Source organism: Meles meles, chromosome 21 (genome assembly GCF_922984935.1).
Source record: "Meles meles chromosome 21, mMelMel3.1 paternal haplotype, whole genome shotgun sequence".
NCBI classification, from domain to species: Eukaryota; Metazoa; Chordata; class Mammalia; order Carnivora; family Mustelidae; genus Meles; species Meles meles.
The window spans coordinates 13,178,550-13,202,828 of record NC_060086.1 but is presented as its reverse complement, the minus strand read 5'-3'; the positions used below and the strand labels follow the sequence as shown (position 1 = coordinate 13,202,828).

Below are 24,279 nucleotides of genomic sequence, written 5' to 3'. Positions count from 1 at the left end.
GGGTGGGGAAGGAGCATCAGAGAGCTGGGGGGTGAGGTCTGCAAGCACCTGTTTCCCTCCCTGGACCACACAGGTTCAGGATCAGGGAAACGGGCAGCTCACCTGTTCCCCTTGGACTCTGCTGACCGTCACCCCCCTACGGCGCCTGGGTGGCTCAGTGGGTTAAAGCCTCTGCCTTCGGCTCGGGTCGTGATCCCAGGGTCCTGGGATCGAGCCCCACATCGGGCTCTCTGCTCTGCGGGGAGCCTGCTTCCTCCTCTCTCTCTGCCTGCCTCTCTGCCTACTTGTGATTTCTCTCTGTCAAATAAATAAAAATATTAAAAAAAAAACAAAACTCCACTGCAACATCAAATACTCCCCTCCAGGATCCCAGTAATTACTCTGAAGACCCACAGACATTAGGGTTGGGCGTGCGGCTCAGAACCAAGGGCTCAGTGCGGTAGAGTTCACAGAGCATTTACCGAGCACCTTCTGTCTGCTGAGTCCCTGCCTGGTGCAGGTCACCAAGCATATTCTGAGCTTTTGGGTGCTGGCACCACATCATGACAGATCGCAGAACATTTATGGAGCACCTCCTGTATGCTGGATCCACATTAAGCATACTTCACTGAGGATTTGTCAACAACTCTATGCCGAATCAGGGCCACACAGTTCATAGAACTTTTGTTAAGCACCTTCTGTATGCTGGTTTTACACTGAGATCTAGGGACAGTGGGTTGGGGTGACCCGGCCTTGCCCTCAAGGAGCTCACAATCCAGAAGGCACCAGATCTGAGCAGAAATCCCAATACCATGTGATTTGTGCTCCCCATCCTTTCAGGAAACGCTCGGGAGCTCCTACCACATGCTGGCTGGAGTTGAGAGGAGCGACAAGGCAGAGTGTGAAGGCCTCCAAGAGGGCACAGGCTCCCCAAGGCATGGGCACACCCGTATAGTACCCAGCTCCACAGCGGGCACCGGCCAACAGATATCGAGGTTATAAGTGAGTTTACCAGACGAAAAGACAGGAGAAGGAAGGGCGCTGGCCCAGGGAGAAGTAGACATGAGTGTGCAGAGCAGGGTGGCAAGCAGCCCAGTGTGTACAGGGCAGTGTTACGGGCTGAATGGTATCTTCCCCAAATCCCTATGTGGATGGAGATCCTAACCCCCAAGGACCTCAGAAAGTGACCTCATCTGGAAACACAGCTGGTGCAGGTGTCCTCAGTTAAGATAAGGTCCCACCGGAGGAGGGCGAGCCCCTAATCTGCCATGACTAGGGTGTTTATGGGGAAAGAACCACAGAGCTGAAGCCCACGAGACAATGGAGACGCACACCACAGTAATGTGACCACAGAGAGCTGCTGAAACCGCCAGAGGCTGGGAGACCGGCACAGAAGCCTCTCCTTCAGGGCCTCGGGAAGGAGTCAGGACCATCGACAACTTGGTCTTGCACTTCCGACCTCCGGAGCTGGGAGACCAAATCTGTGTTCGGTCACCAAGTGTATGGCCATTTGTACTATAGCCCTAGAGACACTAACAGGTAGGCGCAGTGCTCATTTTGATAGATCCCGCCCAAAAGCCCCAAGAGAGCTGTGCCGACGAGGCTGAGGGCGGGCAGAGGCCAACTGTGCAGGGACACAGCTGACGCCTTTCTCTAAGGTGGGAAACTGAGTCTGGGGCTGAGGGAGCTCTTGTCCACTTGCCACCAGGCACGGCCCGGCCACTCTCTCCTCTGCTCCCTTAACAAACACCAGTAAGCTACCCACGGTGCCAGCCACAGGGGTTCAAGGGCGACATCGTGTTGCCATGGCGATCCATGATGGGCTGCTCTTTATTTGTTTCTGGGTTCCACAAAACCCTCCTTGTCTCTGCCCCGTGCTCCAGCCACTGAACAGAAGAAAGGCGGGCAGAGAAAAAGGCTGGGAGATGAGGGCCCAGGGCCCCGGGGCAAACGCCCAAGAAACAGAGTTCCCACAACCCTCCAGAACCAAGAACTTTTTCTTTACCTCCTTGTGGCCTACTTTCTTCCTTCAGAGCCTCCAGGCAGACATTTCTTAAGAGAACAATGAATTGTTTTCTTTAGGTTTTCACTTTTCCTTTGCATTTACATACCGTATAATTTCTTTCCTTTTTTTGCTACCCAGTTTTATGAGCTCAGGCAAATAGAGACTGACGTCACCACCACCACAGTCAAGATTAACAAGAGATCCTTCATTCTCCCCAAACTCCCACACACACAGGGTCCCTGATTACCCCTCCCCAGGCACGTAACCACCACCCTGTTCTCTGCCCCTATAGCTTTGTCTTTCCACACATAAATGCCGTCTCAGGGTCGGCTGCAGTGGTTTTGGGTTTGGGTTTTTTTTTTTAATGTCTAAAAAGAATTTATTTTATAAAGTCAAAGTGCTTTCAGGTGGGAAGAAATGGCTCTGAATGCCAAGCAGGGATTTACTTAGTTCTATTTAAAATACATCTAAGGGGGCACCTGGGTGGCTCAGTCAGTTAAGCATCTGCCTTTGGTTAGGTCATGATCTGGGGGTCCTGGGGTTGAGCCCCGCATTGGGCTCCCTGCTTGGCGGGAAGCCTGCTTCTCCCTCTCCAGATCCCCCTACTTGTGTTCCCTCTCTTGCTGCCTCTCTCTGTCAAATGAATAAATAAAAACTTTTAAAAAATAAAAATAAAATGCATCTAAGATAAACTTGTTTTACATAAGGAGAAAATGGGCCTTCCTAAATCACACGTTACTGTTCTTGGCAATTATTCTCAGCCCTTCCATCTTTTCTTTTTTGTTTTTTCCTGCATAGCCTTTTGAGTCTGCTTTTTTCACTGGGCCTCACGCATGTGTGGTCCATCCGTGTTGTCACGGTGTTCCGATGGCTCCTTCCTTTTTACTGCTGAGCCCTATTCTGTTGTCTGGATGTACAATAGCTTGTTTATCCATTTCCCAGTAGAGAGATAAGGGACTCATTTTTAACAGATGAAGCATATAGATAAAATTTAGAATGTTCTAGAACAGAGCTGACAGGAAAGGAACAGCCTTCCAGATTTAGGGAAGTTCCTCTCCAAAGAGTTGATATTTCCAGGAGGCTGTTACTAGTTAAACTAAAGGAGGGAAGTGGGCCTTTCTGCCTCCTCTCTGAGGAACAGAATCACCATTCTGTGGCCAACCCTCCTGCTTAGATAACCGCAGGGCCATGGCATTTGTGAGGGAAGGGTAGGGTAACTCCACGTGGAGAGCTCCCCATACAGAGTCAGGATCCAGAGTCCGCGCCAGCAGGGAGGCAAGGGCAGAGGCTGAATTCCCATTCTGAACAGGATGAAGTCAGGGTTTTGGAGCTGGGCATAGCTGCATGGAAGATTTCTATGGAGTCACTTAGGTGCTTGGAGACCTAGGGGAAATTACTTCCCTTCTCTGGACTGCAGCTTCCTTGTATGTAAAAAGAGACACTACTACCAACCCTATAGTTACCATGAGGTGATGTGGCTCAAAAGTAGGGCACCTGGATGGTTCAGTCAGTTAAGCAACTGACTCTTGATTTTGGCACAGGTCATGATCTCATGGGTCATGGAATTGAGCTCCATGGCAGGCTTTGAGCTCAGTGGGGAGTCTGCTTCTCCCTCTCCCTCTACCCCTCCCCCTGTTCATGTTCTCTCTCTCTCTAAAATAAATAAGTCTTCTTTAAAAAATGGCTCAAAAGGCCACAAGAATAGGCATACTTTTCACCTCTTCCTGGAGAGCCTAAAGAGCCCAGGCACCATTTTTCTTACTGATGGTTGACCCACCCAGGTACCTCCCATTAAAGCCCACCACATCCTGTCAAAGTAGATATTATTATTCCAATTTGAAGGTGAGGCCGTACAAGGTTAGGCCAGTGGTTCTCAACCTCAGCTGCACAAGGACAGGTAGATCAAAAAAACCGTGATCCATCCATATGATAGGACAGTACTCAGTGGTAAAAGGGAAGGACATTCTGATATCTGCTACACATACAAACCTCAAGCATGGGATGCCATCCCATGAGTGGAAGAAGCCAGACACAAAAGGTCTCATATTATATGGTTCTATTTATACGAAATATCCAGAATAGGCCAATCCGTAATGACAGAGAGATTAGTGGTTGCCCCAGGCTGGAAGGAGCAACCACTTAATGGGTACGGGGTCTCCTTTTAGGGGGACTTGCCATTCACTTTAAAATGGCAAATTTGGGGGCACATGGGTGGTTCAATCAGTTAGGCATCTGATTCTTGATCTCAGCTCAGGTCCTGATCTCGGGGTTGTGAGTGCAAACCTTGTGTTGGGTTCCACACTGGGTGTGCAGCCTACTTTAAAATGAAATAAAATAGGAAATTTCATATGTCAGTTTCAAATTTCCCATTTTATTTTAATGCTAAGAATTTTTTATGCTAAGAAAAAATTTAATTTTTTTTAATGCTAAGAAAAAAAATCACCTAGGAAGCTTTTAAACATGCCAATGCCCCCAGCTACATCCCAGATCAAATAACCTGGAATCTCTAGAGCTCCACGGCTGGGATCCAGGCATTGGTATTAAAGCTGGGACATCAATGGGCCGCTGAGACAGAGAAGCACTGAGTGAGGTACATGAAAAGCCCAAGCTGGACAAATCCCAGTAAAGGAGTTAATCTGAATGTCTAACAGTAGGTCAGTGGTAAAGGCATCCAAAGATGCCTGGGAAAAAAAGAGGAAAGATGGATGGTATTGGAGTTTCTGGTCACAGAGGACTTTGGCTTCCCCTTATTTCTTTGAACTTGTAGGACCGGGTGGGAGATCAAAGGAGATTTTCCACTGCCCTATACTGTTTGAATTTTTATGGGATTATATTCAAGGTCTTTGTGTGTAACTAGAAGTCAGTTTTTTTAACTGCATAATGACATAGGAAATGTTTGCCATATATCTATCATCAGGTGGGAAAGTGACTATATAACTTATTATGATTATAATAAGGTCAAAATATGTATACAGATGGAAGAAATCCCATTAATGCACAAAAATGAAATACATATTTGTGGTGAGGCCATAGGATTCACTCTTGATGGCATTTTTCTTCTTAAGAATTCATTTAAGGGGGGAGCCTGGGTGGCTCAGTGGGTTAAAGCCTCTGCCATCGGTTCAGGTCATGATCCCAGAGTCCTGGGATTGAGCCCCGCATCAGGCTCTCTACTAAGTGGGAGCCTGCTTCCCCCTCTCTCTCTCTGCCTGTCTCTCTGCCTACTTGTGATCTCTGGCTGTCAAATAAGTAGATAAAACCTTTTAAAAAAAAAAAAAGAATTCATTTAAGGGTTTGGAGGGAAGAACACCTATCAGATTACAGTGTTGTATCATAGGCTGGGAGAGATAACAGTTATGGGGAAGAATGCCCTTCCTTAGGAGACACATGCTGACGTGTTGGAGGATAAGTGTCCGGATGCCTGCAATTTATCCTCAAAAGGTTCAGAGAGAAGAGAAAATGATAAAGCCAACATTGCAAAATGTTAATGTCCAGTGCTCTAAGTCAATGGCTTTCATAAACTTTTCTTGCAACTTTTTGATACACATTCAAAATTTTTCCAATTCAAAAGTTGGGGAAAATTCTCTTAGGGTCACTATGCCAATGCTTTTATGATGTAAAGACTGCAACAACAGAAGACCAGTCCTCTGCTGGGAGGTGATGTCACAGACATGATGGGATGGTCACATGGAAGACAGCAGCAGGAACTTCTGGAGCCCAGAGGGCAGGAGGAAAGGAGTGAGAAGGTGGAGGAGTGCTCAGAGGCTGGAGGTGGGGGGAAGCCCACCAGGCTGGAGTGGGAGCTGGGCCTGTGGCAGGGGTCAGGAGGCAATCCCTCCCAGCATCCCAGCGTTCCAGCACCTCTATGCTCCAGAACCATTCCTGACTCATTCCCCAGGAAACTGACCCTGCACTCAGTGCACAGCTGCCCAGAATAAAGGAAGTTGCTGGAGGATAACATCTGGAGTTAGGCTGTCTACCCATGTCCCCCTACTCCTGTAGGGCTGACAGAGCTTTCTCAGCGGCTGCAAAATGTTGCCTTATCCCCATAACTCCCTAGAGACATTATCGATGCACCTTGGTATTACAGATCTCAAATTTGAACATTTTTAACTGATCATGAAAAGGAGAAGATAACGTGACTTTATTAAATGTTTTCATTGGCTCTCCCACTGTCCACAAGACAACAACCATACTTCCCAAAACATTTCCAATTACCAAGTTCGGAACTAGCTGGATGGGAAGGTGGGTAAGTAGACCGGAGAGAGAGGCAAACGGCTTGATAGGCAAGTAACTCGATAAGTAGATATTTGTCTGGAGGGATGGGTGGATGGATCCACAAGTGGGAAGATGGGGAATGAATGGTAGGATGGATGGATGGATGGATCGATGGATAGATGGATTAATGGGGAGATTGGTGGATGGATGGATGGGGGATGGGTGGGGGTAAATGGATGGATGAATGGGGAATGGATGGGTGGGGGATGGACAGATGATGAGGGGATGGATGGGTAGACGGATGGAGGGGTGGGTGAGTATGTGAGTAGGAGAGATAGGCACATAGCTTGGTAGAAAAGTAAGTGTATAGATAGAGACAAAGTTGTCTGAATGGATGGAAGGATGGATGGCAGAAAATCTGTTTTCCTTCCCTCCTTCCAAGATGAACACCAAATCAGTTTCAAGTGTTTCCTTCAAGTAAATTATGCTTAGCTGAGGCTCAGTGTCCTGCCTAATACAGTACAGGAGTCCCAGGAGGTGCCTGTCCCAGTCCTGTCTTAAAGTGGCAAGCGCTTTCCCTTCCCTCCTCCTGCCTGAGCCTTACTGCAAAGTGAGCAGGTCGGAGATTCTGACTGCCCTCTTATACAAGGATTCAGAGACGTTGAACTCCAGGCTAGGAAGTAGTGCCGCTGAGATGTGAGCCCAGATCTTCAGACTTCAGGTTTATTCTCTGCACTGCACTCACATCCCCTTTCAGCCCTGTCTGTGGTTCTGCCATCAGTCTTTTACACGATAGTATAACATATCTGGGCATTCTCTCCAGGATGGAGAATCTGGAGGCAAAGAATGGAAGGGACAGAGCCCTCTCCCAGCTCCCAAAACCACTGCCTCATTGGCCAGTGGTCAGAGCAACCCTGGCCACAAGTGGCCCATGATCCCCAGTCATCCCCCAAACCCCAGCTTTGTCAGTCCCTTCCATCTTGGAAAGTCTAACACCAAGACTCCAAGATCTCATGCACCCGGGCAAAACCCTGGTCAACCCAGAGCACAAAGGCCTCTGCCAAAACAAGAACAAAATGAGCCTGTGTCCTCGGGGGACCTGCTTCTTTTGTTTCCTATCCCTGCCTTAGACCCCACAATTTCCCCACCCCAAGAAAGCTCTCCCCGTGGCCCATAGTCATCATGTTTCTGGGCCTCCCACATATCTTTTCTTCTGCCTAAAAATCCCTTCCCCTCTTCTCTAGGTGGAGAACTCCTATTCAGCCTTCAAACCCCAGGTCCAAAGGCCTCCCTGAAAAGCGTTTCTTGATCCTTACACTGCCATCTGGACTGGAGAGTAAACAGCATTCTCTCACCTGTAGGTCTCTGCACAAGCCGTTGCTGTCATGGACCCCTTCTTTCTCTTCCTGGGGCATTCCTAGGCAGAGAGAGTAGCTCCTTCCTTTGGACTCCCACAGTTGTGTTTGCAACACTTATCATAGCCCCTGCGATATGGCTGTGGGTGTTTCACGGTCGGTCTTGGCCCCCAAACTGCAAACAAAGGCCTGTCCCCAATTCACCTTCATCTTCCTGGTACTAGGGCACAGCCAGGCATGCAACAGGTAATGCCCATGTCAACTACCTGAATCGCCCATCATCTCAGTGTTTATGAAGTCATTCCGACTTAAGATATAACAAGTTAGGAACAGTCCCGGCTTTTAAAATCTTCCAAAAATTTTGGAGCAGACAGACTCCCGAGACATCTGGGCCAATCCAGCCAGGATGAGAGGCTTGTCCAAGGTCACGCAACCTAAGAGATGGCCCAGGAGCTGAACTGGAAAAGCAGAAGATGTGATGGGAAACCCTAGGGGACAGACCTCAGGGAGAAGGGTGGGAAACACTACTTTTTTTTCCCTTTATTTTTGTACTGTTTCACCGGCTCCAGAGTCCATCTACTACTTCCGTAATTTTTATAAAAATCTCATCAAAAAAACATCTTAAACACGGAAGTCCATGTTTGAAATCCGTATGTGAGACCAGGAGTTCTCAAAACGGCCGCATCGGAGTTGGGGGAGGGAAGGGGCTGGTCGTGAGGAGAGCGCTGGAAACTGCCCAAAATGCCCATCCAGGGCAGGAGGGACAGAAACTGAGGGAGCCACACCACGGAACGGCAGACTGGGTGGAGACAGGCCAGCAGCTGCACGGGGAACCCAGCGCGCATCTCAGACACGGCGCTGGACCACGGTACCGCTCTTCGGTTCTATTTCTAGAAATTTCAAGAATCAGCAACAGGAGACTTTGATGATAAAACCCTGAACAATGGGTACCCTTGGGAGTGGGGGAAAGTGACTGGAGCGGGCCTAAGGGGGGTGTCTGGCAACTGGCACTGTTTGACACTTTGTTCTAGGGGCTGATTCTCCAGCGGGTCTGGGGTTGGAGCTATAAGCGAAAGGCAGGCTCTCCTGTATGTTATAATTCTGCAGAAGCCCGCAGAGCAGCCCCATGCTCCCGAGGGCTAGATCTGGGTGGGGTCTGAAAAGGGATGCTTTTTGGGGTGCCTGGCTGGCTCAGTGGGTGAAGCATGGAACACCTGATCTCAGGGTTGTGGGTTCAAGCCCTACACTAGGTGTAGAGATTACTTAAAAATAAAACCTTTTTAAAAAGGGGGATGGGGGATTGCTTTCTAAACCATGTCTGCCCCAGGCAGGGCTGAAGCTGGCTGACCTGCCAGGTCCCCACCGCCTGGACCCCCAGCACATCCCAGCTGCTCACCTCCCCTCTTATAAGGCCTAGCCTCAGAGCTGTTGCAGTTTCTCCCTCTCCTCCCAGCCCGGGCCCAGGGCTGTAGCCCCCAGAGAGAAGCAGTTCTCCTCTCCCAGGAAAACTAGAGTGGCCGGCCCTTCCGGACAGGGCCGTGCCTGGCAGTGGACAGCCCTGGGATCCCAGGACAGAGGACTAAAGAGATGCTTCCAGGCTTCCACACAAAGGGGGGTCTGTCTGTCTGTCCCACAGAGGCCAGGGCAGCCCAGGGCCAAGCTGGCCCTGGGCCCTGAGAGCCTCCCTTTCTCCAGCTTGGCCCCAGGATACTTCTTTGTGTCCATTCATGAATGCAGGCCCCTCCTGGGTGCAGACAGCATCTTGGCTCAGGCTTTGGGAGAGAGTTTTTGGACTAGTGCCTCCCCACAGTGGTCTCAAGATCAAAATCCCTGGGGAGAGCGAGTGGGAACAGGAAGGGGAAACTGAGGAAGGGGTGAGAAGGGGACTGGGGAACTCTGTCACAGTCTGTAGGAGGGAACACAGGCCTCGGGGCATTCCATGCGGACAGCGCCTGGAGGTGTATACCTGGTAGGACTGGCCGGACAGACCTGGACAGACCCCAGCCCCAGCCCCGTACCCTCCCTGCGGCTCCCTGGGGAACGTTCTCCCCTCTGGGATAATGAGAGTCCCCATCTCAGAAGCAGGGACCACCCCTGTCCCCTGCCTCACCGAAGCTGCTGGAAGATAGCAAGTGAGAGACCTTTTGATCCAGAAATCCTAGGTAGGGCGGGGGGCACTTCCATAGTCCTTGCAACAAGAGGCAGAGGCAATCCCACCCCCCACCCAAGTGTCCAACAGTTTACTGCCTGTGGCACTCAGACTCTGCCAGGGACACAGTGAGCCAAGGAGGGTGCCAGGCCTCTGTGCCCAGTGGGGCACCTCCAATGCAGGCCCCACACGGTCTCCCAAGCAGAACCAGCTTGCTTCTTAACAAACCCCTCAGCAGCTGCATGCCTTTCCCTGGGTTCATTCCCCACTCTCTTGATGTGTCTTGGGATCGCCTCTTACACACGCTGCTTGCCTTTGGGTCCTTGTCTTGGGGTCTGCTGCTGGGGAGACCCAAACTAAGGCGGCTTATCTGTGACTAAGAGTCGGCCTCTCAGGACACCAGCCACAAGGCCCCTGGGCAAGCAAGCACCATCACTTCTGGGCGCATCCAGTCGCATCTGGGGATGCTGCTGTGACGCCAGAAGGCTTGTGTGTACAGCACTCCACGGTTCGCCAGGCTCGCTCACACCCCACCCCCTGGCTCCTCGGGGCGACAGCTGCCTGAGCCTGGGACCCACACCTGCTCGGTTCACTGACGCTTTCCCTGGGGCAGAGCCTGAAATGAATCTGAAGTCACTCCTCAGCTCCCCTCCAAAACCCTTGGAGCTTGCGGGGCCGGGGGCGGGGGGCGATGCTTCCTAGCCCATTTTTCCAAAGAGGAAATGAGGCTCATAAAGGCGGCCAGCAGAGTACAGCCAGACCCTGACTTAGGGACGCTGGGATGCAAGGACTCCTCGGGGACCATGGCTCTGGCTCTGTCACCAAAACGTGTGGCCCGCAGCCTCCCCCAGACGAGGCCACCCTGGCCTCCCTGACCCACCCCCCTTCTCGGAGGTCTTCCCCTCCCTGCTGCCACGATGGGATTACAATCCAGAACATCTCCCGTGAGAGCTCATGGAAAACATCCCTTTCATAGAGACGGCCCCTGGAACGACTAGCCCAGCCAACCTAGTGTCACCGATGGCCAATAGTCCAGCACGCCCTCCCGAAACAGGCAGAACCACAGGAACTCCGAAGCAGAGGGCCCTGGGATATGCAGAAGCTGGATTTCCACCCAGCTCCATCCCCTATGACCAAGATTCAGGCACCCATCCCTGAGCACGGAGGCTGCCTGCTGGGAGATTTACACCTCTCTGGGACCAAATGCACACATACACACACATGTGCACACACACACTCACAATCTTAGAATATCAACTCTACAAACAGACTCATTCATTCTGTCCTCTGGAGGCCTTTCTTGACAAGAAATGAACCATGGTTTTCTCTTGGATGAATAATGAAGATCCCACTTGGGTACACTAAGTGCAGAGAAGTTTGGGGGGGGAAACAGTGCTGAGTGGCTGGATATTCAAAAGGAGCCAAGGGACCCCAAGATCAATCTTGGCATCAGCGGAAATGGGGTAGTCAGATGTCTCACACCTCCCAGAAAGATGCGCAGTGAAGTTTCTTGCCTTTCGGGCCAAGAACGTGATCTTGAACCTAGATCCTGATCTAACCTCAACATGTATGTTATCTAACACAGCACGAACCACACGTGGTTAAGGAAATACACCTTCTCTAAAACTAGGTAAAAGTTACAATTCAAGCGCATCAGTAGCACGAGGGAATTACTGCCAACGCTGATAGGTGGGACGGGGTCTAGTGGTTGGGGAAAACCTGTCCTCACCAGCTAGAGATGTGCACTAAAATCAGACCCTCCCGGATTTGTCCCCAAATACTGTGGCAGAGAGAAAAGAGAGATGAAGCAACTTTGGCAAAACGTTGGTAACTGTCAAGTTCAGGCTACAGGGCATCTGCTTTTATGAATGAAAGTTTCCATCACGTGAGGACTGGAGTATTTACACAATCTCAAAGTAATCCTTCCCCGCAGGGGCTACCAATTACCAAAACCAACAATAACTTTTACAGACAGAAAACCTGGAGGACATCAACGTGAGCAAGCGATCGGGGTTCACTGCCCGTTTCGAGGCTCTTAGAAGAACCAGCATCGCTTCCACCAAAAACACGGAAACCAAAAACACAGAGCCTCAGTCTAACCACGAGACCCCGTGGTTAGCCCAGGGACCCCCACACTGGGACAGCCTCCGGAACACCCGGCCTGGACACCTCGGAAACATGGACGTCTGACAGGAAGATGGGGGGTGAATTCTGGATTTGAGGAGGTTAAGGAAACAGCACAGGGCACCCCGAATCGGACCTGGCAGCTGGGACAGTGATGGGGCAAAGCGGTAAAGTCGGAATCTGGAAGGCTCATGAAATAACATTAAATCAATGCTCACATTCCTTTTTTCTTTTTTCCCTCTTTCCCCTCGCATTTTATAATGACCTGCGTGTGTCCCCGTTTTCAGCTAGGTTTCGTTTATTTATCTTCTTTTTTTCCATCGTGGTAAAATATTCTCAATGTAGAATTTACTGTCTTAACCAGTTTTCAGGGTCCAGTTCAAGGGTGATGAGCACGTTCACCCTGTTGAGAAGCCACCACCACCGTCAGGCTCCAGAACATTCCATTCCCCCACACTGAGACTCTGTCCCCAGGACATACGGACCCCCACACCCTCCTTAGGAGATGCAACAAGCTGCAATCCTATCTGATGGCATTCAGGCACTCACTTTCCTTTTCGGCCACAACTTCCTCCTCTCACTCCATTGGGCTCAGGTGGAACCACACACCATCACCCCCGCCAAGCCATGCCTGACTCCCAAACTCTATGCTCCAAAGGATCTAAACTTGACATGGCCCTTCCCCCTGACCCCAGTGACAGGCTCAGGAGTGGCCATGCCATCCAAGCCAGGACAGAGACACTCGAATCCAGGACAGTGGTGATCCTGCAGGAAAGAGAAACTCTGGGTCCACAAAGGCTTCGAGCAGTCCAGACAATGCAGCCCCCAGAGGAAAGAGAGCCCAGAAACAAAGAGAGACAGCCCAGGTCCTCTTTGAGACCCTGGATCCAGCTGCACCTGAGCCCAGACGCTCCTGAACTTTCCAGTTCTGGACACAAACTCATTTCTTTTTTCTGATGTTCCCTTCTCTCTCCTCCTCCTCCTCCTTCCTCTCCTTGTCCTCATCCTCCTTCTCTCTCTCTCCTCCTTCCTTTCCCTTCTCTCTGTCTCCCTCTGTCCCTCCTTCCTTCTCTCTCCTCTAAGCCAGTCCAAGTTGAGGCTTTCTGTTATTGCTTACAATTGAGAGTACTTGACTGACCCTCAAGCCCTCCCACCCCCGGGCACTTGAGCAGAAACAGTGCCCATCTTTCCTGCATGCTTGTCGACATCTCAATTCTGCATTCACTCACATGGTATTATTAGGAAACTGAGTCCTCCCCTAAAGCATGAGCTTCCATATGTCTGGGATGGAGCCCGCGATTCTGCATTTCTGACAAGCACTAGGTGACGCCAGTGTAACTGATCCACGGAGAACGCTGCAGAACAACCATAGAGGGTCCTGCTCTCGCCAACACCCACAAACCAACTTAAAGGAGCCTCGTGCATCTGGGTCACGGGGGATCCAGTGCTCATCACTGGCAACACCCCAAGCTGTCGCCCCAGCCATCCACTTTATGACTAACCCAGGCAAGCCCCAGGAGAGGACTTCTCCACCTCTCTTGTCCTGTGTCCTCGAGACCAAAGACAGCTGCAAACCCATTCAGTGGAATACTGTTCAGCCCTAAAGAGGAAGGAAACTCAGACACAACGGATGAACCTTGCGGACGTTCTGCCGAGTGAAATAAGCCAGCCACGAAAGGACGAACGCAGTATGACTCCACTTACGAGAGATTCCCAGAGTCATCCGAGTCGCAGAGACAGAAAGCAGCCGGTGGTGCCAGGGGCTGGGGGAGGGGAGGCCGGAAGGGAGTATCTGATGGGAACAGAGTGGGAGTGATGACGCACAGCGACGTGAACGAGATTTATTGCCCCTGAACTGGACACCTAAAAACGGCTAAGATGGTAAATGTAATGTCAGGTATACTTTATCACATTAAGAAAGAAAAGACCGCGTCCACGTGCTGTGGAGGTCTGTGGGTGACACCAGATAGCGGGGAGGGCATGGGCACCCCCAATGCTGAGGTCAGAAGGAAGTCCCGTTAACCCATCCATCAAAGCCTTGCTCTCAGACACGGCACACGGGTGCCTGCCCGAGAGTCACTGCCCAGCGGTCTCAGCCGCCATGTCCCGCTCTGGCAATGGTTCCAGGCTCTGGAGACACTCAGGACCGGACCCAGAATTCCCAACAGGGGCACACGGCAGCCGAGGAACACCATGCACGATTAATAAATTCGTATCAGCCCTGAACTTGCCCTCGTCGGGGCCCGATATGCCCACCAGAGGCATGATTCCTACTCTTCACCTTGGCTCTAGAGGCAAGAAGTTTCCTTTTCATAAGAGGAGACTCAATCACATTTGCAAAAATAAATAAATAAATAAAATCAAAATACTTCAGCTGTACTTAAGCACTTAAATAAACAAAATACAAATACTTTATTTTACGTAAATACTTTCTGACTTCAAGTTTTATGCTTATTAATCTTCATTTGTATTTGCCTTTCAAATTTAAGAAAAGTTTGGATACTCTAGAATAAAAATAAGGGGTTTTTTCAAATTTTTTTATATTTGGTTTACTTTATAATTGTGGGGTATCTTTTATTTTTTTTTTTAAAGATGTATTTTATTTGACAGAGGGAGAGAGAGCACATGCAGGGGGAGCAGGAGAGGGAGAAGCAGACTCCCTGTTGAGCAGGGAGCACGATATGGGACTCGATCCCAGGACCCCAGGATCATGACCTGAGCCAAGGCAGATGCTTGTTAACCAATTGAGTCATCCAAGCGCCCCTAGATTTGAATTTAAACAACCACAGGTAGGGCCACGTGGGTGGTTCAGTTGATTGAGTGTCTGACTCTTGGTCTCAGCTCAAGTCTTGATCTCAGGGTTGTGGGTTCAAGCCCTGCGTGGCACTCCATGCTGGGCATGGAGCTGACTTTAATTACTTGATTAATTTAAATAAATAAATAAATAAATAAAGAGCCACAGGTGGCCTAGTGCGACTGCCCTGGATTGCACAACTCTAGATGATTACTAGAACCCAACGTAAGGGAAAATCTTGAGTGGAAGTAACATAATTAATGATTTTGCTGCAATGAAGAGAAAAATAACTGGTATGAAATATACAGCAATTAATAAATTATGCATGCCTCTATCTTACTCCCCATCCAGGCACAGCTGGCCCAGCCGTAAATGCCAAGGCACCCGCGGCCAGCCTCCAACCACCCGACGGCCACGCTTTACCGGAGTGTCCCATTTTTGTCATTATAGAAGTGTATTTGCCCAAGAGGACAGAACCTGTTTTGTTGAAAAGCCTGTTAGCTAGATTTCCAACTTAAAATATTCAGACATATATGGGGCGCCTGGGTGGCTCAGTGGGTTAAAGCCTCTGTCTTCAGCTCGGGTAATGATCTCGGGGTCCTGGGATTGAGCCCCGCATCAGGCTCTCTGCTCCGCAGGGAGCCTGCTTCCTCCTCTCTCTCTGCCTGCCTCTCTGCCTATTTGTGATTTCTCTCTGTCAAATAAATAAAATATTTAAAAAAAATATTCAGACATATGGTGTGTGGGCTTCCCGTGGGACACTTGTCTGGCCCCACCAATGCTCAGGGCGGGCCTGTCAGTGAACAAAGAAGGCTGCACACAGAGAGCATCGAGGGTCCTGCCAGGGAGCAGGCAGCGGGGAGGACTCGGGATTCCATTCCCTGAGTCCAGCGGGGACCATCGCATCTGCTCTGGCCCTACGCCACAAACACAGGTGACCGTAGGGATCGTGATCCCCGTGGTTGTGTGGGAGGCAGAAAAGGAAAGCACGGCCCAGGTGTGAACCTCACTATGTGCTCCGGGACCAGGCACAAACCGTGTAAGGATTAAAAAACAGTAACTTCTAACCCCAACAACTAAGGGCCGAAGGAGATGGTGAAAGGAAGGTGCACAGTCCAAGAAGGGTGCCATGGCTCAGTGACTAAGTTGCCTACTTAAGAGAACCCAGCAAGGAGATGAGAATCAGAACACAAGTTCCAAGCTCCTTCCACTCCCACTCCCCAAGGACACCGCTGTGGGAAAAGCTGGGCCCTGACCTTCACGTGGCCTTAGTGGCAACTTCAAACCCGTGGCAAGAAGAGTGCGATGGGAGCCATTCCTGGAGCTGCCCCAAGACCTGGTCTTTATAAACTGGGCAGTCAGTGAGCATCACAGGGAACTTGAGACCCATAGGAGTTGGCTAATGCCCAGAGGTTAATTTCCTTGCCCAAAGGCACACAGCCACTAGTCATTCACCACATCTAACTGGTACCTACTCAGACGATAGGTGCTATTCTGGGCCCCAGGGAGGCAATAATGGGCACAGACAACAGGGACAACACTTCCCAGCCTCCCTTGCAGGAAGGTGTGGCCACATGCGTAAGTCTCCCCCTGGGAATGGTAACTGTCTTATAGGACACGTAGAATCCAGCTTGGTTTTCCTCCCAAGTCAAGAATTAGAACACTGCCAAGACCCAGAAGCACCCTGTGTATTCCCCCCTCCCTTAGAGGTAGCCGCTGAGCTGATTTTGCAATAATCGTGTTCTGGCTTTCCACGTACCTTCCTTCCTCTGCATTCCTAAACGACAGTTGGTTTGCGTGTTTTTAAGCGTTGAATGATGGGATTCATACCTTCCTTTGTGTTTTGCTACCACTCAACACATCTATGAGATCTATCTACAAGGCTGCCTGAGTGGGAAAGTCACTCTCCTTGCAGGGTCTTTATAGATATCCGCCATGCTACCGATGACGTTTGGGATGTCTCCAGGTCTTGCTTATCACGAATGACACTGCTGAGAAAATTCTTGTCCGTTTCCAGCGACGCATGTGTGCACAGGTTTCTCCAGGGAAGACCCCCAATGAAAACGAGCAGTTTTTCATATGCTCACTGCCCATTCGTGCTCTCTTCTCTCTCTTTGTGTTCGTCTGCAAAACGATCGGTCTTTTTACACTTTCTATCCTCTTGTTTGTCTTTTTCTCATGGTAGCTGTTCACATGTTCTGGACGTTAATTATCTTGGTGGGTAAATATGCTGCAAATATATCCTTCAAGTTTGCAGCTCGTCTTCTACTTCCTTCACGGCACTTTTCAGTGAATAGAAATCCATAATTCTAGGGGCGCCTGGGTGGCTCAGTGGGTTAAAGCCTCTGCCTTCAGCTCAGGTCCTGGTCCCAGGGTCCTGGGATTGAGCCCCACATCGGGCTCTCTGCTCCGCAGGGAGCCTGCTTCCTCCTCTCTCTCTGCCTGCCTCTCTGCCTACGTGTGATCTCTGTCTGTCAAATAAATAAATAAAATATTTTTTTAAAATCCGTAATTCTTAACGCAGTCTGGTTTACCCATCTACCCTGTAATGGCCTTAGCTTTTTGTGCCTTCAGAAATCTTTACCTAACATGAAATCCAAAAGATAGTCTTTCCTATTTTCTAAAAGTTTTCATTTTTAAAAAATTTCACTTCTAAGATTTTTAATCCATCCAGAAATGCGGTAGGGCTCCAGTTTCACTGTTTCTGTCTGGATAACGAATTGTCTCAGTACCGTTTATTCAATGGACGAGGCTTGCCTCGTCTGATCAGCAATACCACCTTTCTCAAAAATCAATGTCTTTATAGGCATGAATCTGTTTCTGGCCTCTTTATTCTGTTCCACTGGCCAATCTGCCTAGCCCTGCACCAACACTACAGTCTTTAATTCCTATAGCTTCATGATAAATGTATTTCTTGATCCAGGCAGATCATTCAAGGGTTCCGGTTAGAACCTGAAAGATGAGCTGGTCCAACCACCCAATGATAAACAGAGCCTCAACAAGGAAAAACATCTTTTACAGTATCACACAGCATTTAACTAGGAACAAGGTTAAGGGCTGAATGGTTGTGTTGTCCCTCCTCCCCACAAAAAATGCTTTTTTTTTTTTTTTAGGGATTTTATTTATTTATTTATTTAACATAGAGAGTGAGATCACAAGTAGCAAAGAGGCAGAGAGAGGGGAAGCAGGCTCCCCACCGAGCAGAGAGCCCGATGTGGGCTTGATCCCAGGACCCTGAGATCATGACCTGGACCGAAGGCAGAGGCTTAACCCAGTGAGCCACCCAGGCGCCCCCCACCCAAAAATTATTATGCTGAAATCTAATTTCCAGTGTGATGGCATTTGGAGGTGGGACATGTAGGGCATAATTAGTTCAAGGGGGTGGGGCCCTCATGAATGAGATTAGTGCCCTTCTAAGAGGCCAGAGAGCGGCTCCTCTCTTTCTGCCACATGAAGACACAATGAGAAGTCTGTAGTCTGTAACCCAAAAGATGGCCCTCACCGAGACCCAATCATGCTGGCACCCTGATCTCAGACCTCCAGCCTCCAGAACTATGAGAAATCATTTTCTATTGTTTATAAGCCATCAGTCTACGGTGCTTCCTTACAGCAGCCCGAACTGAATGCGACAAACGCACACCTCTCGTCCTGGAGGATATTCCCGTGCTATTGAATACGGCAGCCGCAGGGCATGTGGGGCTCTTGAGCACTTGAAAAATAGCTAGTCCAAACTGAGATGGGCCATGAGTATAAAATACACAAACAGATCTCAAAGACTTGCTGAGAGAATGTAATGAAAAGAGAATGTTAAGTATCTCATGAATGATCCATTCATATTGATTACATGTTGAAATGCAACATTTTGCATATTAAGGATCGACTATAATACATTCTTTAAATTAATTTCACTCTTTTTTGCCTTTTTATGACAATGAGATAGAAAATCAGTCACACATTAAATTGAATAGCTACTAAAAACGTACAGTTACGCCTGTGACTGGTGTGACATTTCTACTGGATGATGCTGGCTCACACTATTAAAAAGTCACTCAATCTGGAAGCCTTTATTAAGGACCTAACTTGTGGGCTGTGCCAGGGTAAGGGCCATGCCATGAGGAAGGGAACAGAAATAATTCTAATCGATGTTCTCTACTTCCTCCCTGGACTCGTCACCCGTAGAAAGGAAAATGCTCCTGGTCCAGCCCCTGGCCCAGCTGGAGAGCTCTAAACCAGCCAGGAGGGCAGCAGCAGGGTCCAAATCTACAGTTCATTCAGAACAACCCTCCTATCCTTACAAATCAACCAGCGGAGATCCAGAGAGGTTCAGACACTGACCCGAGACCACACAGCAGATGCAGGACAGGCGAAGGCCCATGGTAGAGGCTTCAGAGTTCATTCTGTGCCTGTTTGCACCTGTGGCCTCAAGTCCTGGAACCTTCCCTTTCCTTCTAGCAAACCCTCTGCCAACCTATACCTCACAATAGCATACAGGACCGTTGAGAACAAGCCTTTGAAAATCCAAGTGCCCGTATCAGAGAGGACTCCATGGATTTGGGCAGCCAGCCCCTCCCACCTTCCAGCCAAACAAAAAAACCACAAGAACTTCCCCACCTGTCCCCTTCCAGTGGGACTCCCCAACCTTACGAAGGAGACAGGCACAGCCTCCCCCCCACCCATGCCATGCTCAGCCTGGACATCTCTGATCAAGCTCTGCCATCTGACCAGAACTTGTGGGGACCTCCTGGGGACAGGGACCCTCAGCAATTGTCAGGAGATAATGAGCCACATAGATGTGCATATCAAAAATGATGCCACTCTGTCTCAAATTCACCCCCTGCCTACCCCACCCAGAAGCAGCAGACCCGAGGGGGAGGGCAAAAAGTCAGCAGGGCAGGCTGGGTGCCCCCCTGGGTGCCCCAGCACAAGCAAATGCCCACACTGCGGGAACAGCTTGTCCTCCCTCAAGACCTCTAGGGGCTGAGGGCTACTTCCAGGAAGGGTTTTCCTGCCAGCTTTCAGGCAAGCAGACCCCCAAAAATCTCAGAGAAACTTAATAGTTATGAACCTCTCCATTTAACTTGTAATCAGTGCAAGGGGGAGCTTGGCTTCCACTCCGCAGTCCGGGGGGGCGGGGAGTGGGGGGGGGAGTATCTGCCATCACCATTTTAGGAGAAACTGAGGCTCAAGACTGTGAAAAAGCCGAGAGGCACAAGCAGCTCTCCCTGGGTTCTAAGCCTCAGTTTCCCCACCTAAAAAGAGCACTTAAACTCATTCCTCCAGTTGCCATGGGGACGGTGAAGGCTGGGGGGGAAAGGAGTGGGGGTGCAGTGACAGGAACAGTGAGGGGAAGGCAAGGGCAGTGTAGGGGGTACTGGGGAAACACCGCTGGGGCGTGCTAACACCTTTTCTCATTAAAAACGCCGGACAAAAACTGAGCGATTACTCTGGCCCGGGAGCCACGCAAAGTGCCTCACGGGGTCCCAGGGACGGGGACGTTCATTATTCGCGTTTTGCAGACCTGGAAATTGAGGTTCCGGGAGGTGAAGCGACTCGCCTCAGGGCTCGCCGCCAGGAGAGCAGGCGCTGGGAACCCGCGCTCCTCCCGCTCCGGGGCGCAAAGCTGGGCGCCGAGACTCTCACAAAGACCGCCAAGTCTCCTTTCTGGTTTCTTCCGGCCGAGGCTAGGGTCCATTTGTCAACTCGAATTCTCCGCGCGGCCGGGGGAGCAAGGCCGGCGGCGCGGGGCCGAGAGAGAGCCTCGGCCGCTCCTCCCCGCGCGCCCCCTCCCCGCGCATCCCCTTCCGGCGCCCCCCCCCCGCGCGCGCGCGTCCCCTTCCCCGCGCGCCCCTCCCCGTGCGGTCCGCTCCCCACGCGCCCCCTCCCCGCGCGTTCCCCCTCCCGCGCGCGTCCCCTTCCCGGCTCGCCCCCTCCCCTCCCCTTCTCCCCGCGCGCCCTTCCCCGTGCGGTCCGCTCCCCGCACGCTCCCCCCGCGCGCGTCCCCTGCCCCGTGCGCCCCTCCCCGCACGCCCCCTCCCCTCCCCTTCTCTCCGGGCGCCCCCAACCTCACCTCGCGTACTTCGTCTTCTGGAAATCCAGGAGCCGGGGAGCGAACATCGCGGCGGTTCCATCAGCACCCAGCCCGAGGCTCCGACAACCGGCGCGAGGAGGGAGCGCGGGAGGCAGGGAGGGAGGCGCGGGGCGCGGGAGCAGCAGGTAGGCGGGCGCGGGGCGGGGGCCGGCCGGGGGGCCGCGCGGAGCCAGAGCTGGAGCCGAGCCGACCCGGAGCCCGAGACGCCGACGCCAAATCCCGAGCTGATGGGGCGGGGGCGGAGCCGACGGGGGGGCTCCGGGCCAATCGCCTTAGTCCCCTCGGCCGCGGCCCCCTCCCGGTGCCCAGCAGACCCCTCCTGCCCTGGCTGGCTGGGGGAGTAGGAGGGGCGATAGGGAGGGATGGGGGCTTCCCCTTGGAGCCCCTTCCCTCCCTCTCCCCGTGTGCCCTCCCCCGGTAGTTTCCAGAGCGAGGTCATGGCCTACTAGACGGAGCCCCGCTGTCCTCTGCCGGGACTGGGCTGGAAAGGGAACGGACACTGCTGGCGCGCCAGGCGTTCAGGCCCCCGGCATGGCCGGTGGCCGGCCGGGGGAGTGGACTTGTAGCTCGCGCTTCCCCCAAGGCCAGCGCCTGCTGCTTCCGAGCACCTGCGAGGCGCGACGGCCCAGGGGATCGGCCCGGGAATGGCCGCAGTCTCTGGCGGAACCTCTCCACTCCCAGAGACTGTGACTCTAGGGACCCTCACGACCCCCAGACAGGAGCACGCGCATTTTAATGTCGGATCGCAGCGTACTCACGATCTGCCCACTCACCCACAACCCCCATCTTCTACGAAATCCAGCTCTCTCCTTTAGGAGAACTTGGTTCGCGTTATAGGCTGTGGGAAACCACCAACAGGAGCGGACGACAGTTTTGGGGACCGAGGGAGGCAGAAGAGCCTTCACCATGGAAGGACAGGTGTCTAAACTGAAAGGCAGGCACCTCCTTCCCCCCTCCTCTCCCTTCCCTTTGGTTCCCAAACCCCAGCTCCCTGCGATTTTAAATAACAAGGCTTTCTTTGAGATCCTAGTACACATTCAGGAAATAATCCCACCCAGGGCAAAGCAACCCTATGGAATTCATTTCTGCACTCCCAAATGCTGGGCACAGGATGGGCACAGAGACACCTGGGATTGGTGGCGACAAGAAGGGTTGCAGGTACAGGCATTCACAGGCTGCGGGGAGAGGGAGGGCTGGAGATAGGGACCAGAAAAGGGGTTTGGGGATGTTTAGGAGGTCAAGTGGATTAGAAGTGAAGGGTGACCCCTGGGCTTCTGGCTGGCCCTTCTGGGTGAGTACTGATGACATTTGGGGGTGTGGAGAGGGGGGAGGAGACCAAGGGAGGAGCCGCAGGGAGTTGAGAGAAGATGTGATTTGGGTTTTGGCCATCTGGACTTGAGGTCAAGGTTCCAGGTGAGCCAGCAGCAGATTTTGAACTTTCATCTGGACCTCCCAGAGCTGCGACCTCCAGCATGAAAGCCACCAGCCTCCTGTGTCTGTTTATTTCTACGTTAAATAAAATGAAATGCAATTTGAAATGCTCTTGGGTCACACAAGCCACATTTCAAGTACTCATTCACCAGCTACATGTGATCAGTGGCTGGCCTGTCGGACCATTCCCAACACTGCAGAAAGTCCTAGGGGGCAGCGTGGTTCTAGAAGATCAGGGAGTCAGCCGGCCGGCGATGAGCAGCTGTTGGAAATGAAACAGAAAAGACATTCTGTCCAGAGTACAAGGTGCCAGGAGAGAATAAGTCACATTCAGGAAACCTGTTTCAGTTGTCTCTTTACATTTTGGGAGAGGCTCATGGGTACAGTAACCAACACCTCCTATCCTCTCAATGGAGGAGGGAAAGAGGCTAAGAGGGACCAGGGGACCCTCCCAAGGTCACACAGCCAGAGGACCTGCCCAGGATCTGAGCTCTGAACCAGCATTTCATGGCCTCTTCCCTGACCTTAACCTCCCTCACCATTGTTGTGATCCCCCCCACCCAAGCCTTATTGTCAGCCCCACTGGGACACACCTGTCCTCAGGTGCCAGGCATACCTCCTCTTCTGCCCTCAACTTCAATTCCAAAAAGGTCCCTGCTGACTTTATAGAAGTGAAAGCCCCCAGGGGTCTGACCTCCCTGTGGCCCCCTCTTCTCCACGGAGTCCAGGGCAGGCCCGAGGCATCGACCGGCATTGAGCACAGCCCTTCAGAGACTGAGGGAAGCCACAAGTGTGGGACCAGAGCTCCCCAGGCTGCTGGCCCGCTGGCCTCCTCCCGGCCCCAGCCTGTGGTCGACCTTCCCCAGGTCTTGGCAATGGGCTCAGCGGGGCCCCAGAGGAGACCCCTGAAGGGAAACACAAACCTTGAACTGGATTTTCTTTTTCTCAAAGAGCAAAAAAAAAAGTTGAATAAGAGATCTTACTATTTTTACTGCTGGGATCCAGTTGTTATGGCAACTGAGGGCCTGACTCCCGCGGGGGAGTCAGGGTTAGACTGTGCATGAAGGAGATGGGGTGGGTGCCAGGGGTGGCAGCAGCCACCGGACGGGCCGTGGGCTCCTGACCCTGGAGCCCTCCGGGATCCCCGCTGCCCCACCCCCCACCCCCGGCTCTGTCCTTTCCCCCCATGGCAGAAGTTCACCTGTGCCTACTTCACTGTGGCCAGTGGTCTCTTTGGTGCAAGCCTACCTCCTGCTCACTGGAGGGTTCAGTGGGTTCAGGCTCCCCCAGCCTTGTCCCCGGGTCTGTCCATCACCACTCCTGGGAGGGGGTGCCTCTCCCCTTGTCTCCAGATGCAAACTGCAGCCCTTCCCACGGTCACCTAAGAGATTGGCCCCACAACCAGGTGGCCAAAACCCACCCCATCTTTCCTGGGACTCTGGGGCTCCTTCTCTGACCCCCGACCCAGAAGGCCACCCCATGCCAACCCCATCGGCCAGGCCAGCTCTGAAGGTGGCCTTCCCAGGATCCATCACCTGCCTCTGCCACCAGCTAGCTGTGTGCCCTGAACCCAGGTGCTTCCCACTCAAGGCTCAATTTCCTCACTTGTAAAGTAGAAATATCAGCACTTTCCTTGCAGGATTACTGAAGGAACAAAGGCAGCCCAGGCCCAGTGTCATCACTGTCATTACCCCTCTAGTCCCCTCTGTAACTCTACAGGGTAGGAGTGCCCTTCCTAGTTTGCGGGTGGGGCTGTGCTCAAGCAGACACAGACCTACATCTGTCTGTCCCTGAAATGCCCTGTACTGTTGGACGCGCACTGATGAAGCATCTACTGTCTTCCTGGCTCTTTGGAAGGGCAGAGCGGCAAGCGGGGTGGGAGAGAAAGCCCCCCCCCAGCCACCATCCATGCTTTTCACCCCTTCCGTGGATGGAGCCCTGGCCACATCACCAGTCTCCTCCCATGAGGCCACCCTCTGCCATCTGTCCCCAAGACCCGATGTCCCCTTCTGACCTGAACTGATTCTTTTCCTCCCTCCTGGTGACTTCCGTCCTTCATCAGCAGATCCCACACGACCATCTACTATATGCTTAGCAACAAAGTCCCCATTGTCCCCGTTGTCTCTGCCTCACCAG

At 51.9% G+C, this 24,279-nt stretch overlaps 1 protein-coding gene across 3 annotated transcripts in view; it reads right to left on the bottom strand.

Moving 5' to 3' along the window:
• The window catches only part of RADIL (Rap associating with DIL domain), a 112,029-nt gene extending 91,646 nt beyond the window's left edge, over positions 1 to 20,383 (bottom strand). For 2 of the 3 annotated variants that reach the window (XM_045993987.1, XM_045993986.1), the window contains exon 1: positions 20,143 to 20,382. In XM_045993987.1, the coding sequence (XP_045849943.1) occupies positions 20,143 to 20,316 (174 nt within the window). In that variant the 5' untranslated portion in view covers positions 20,317 to 20,382. Of the gene's footprint in view, positions 1 to 20,142 lie in introns of all 3 variants that reach the window. The other variant, XM_045993990.1, reaches the window with a different exon arrangement.
• Positions 20,384 to 24,279: the final 3,896 nt, after the last annotated feature.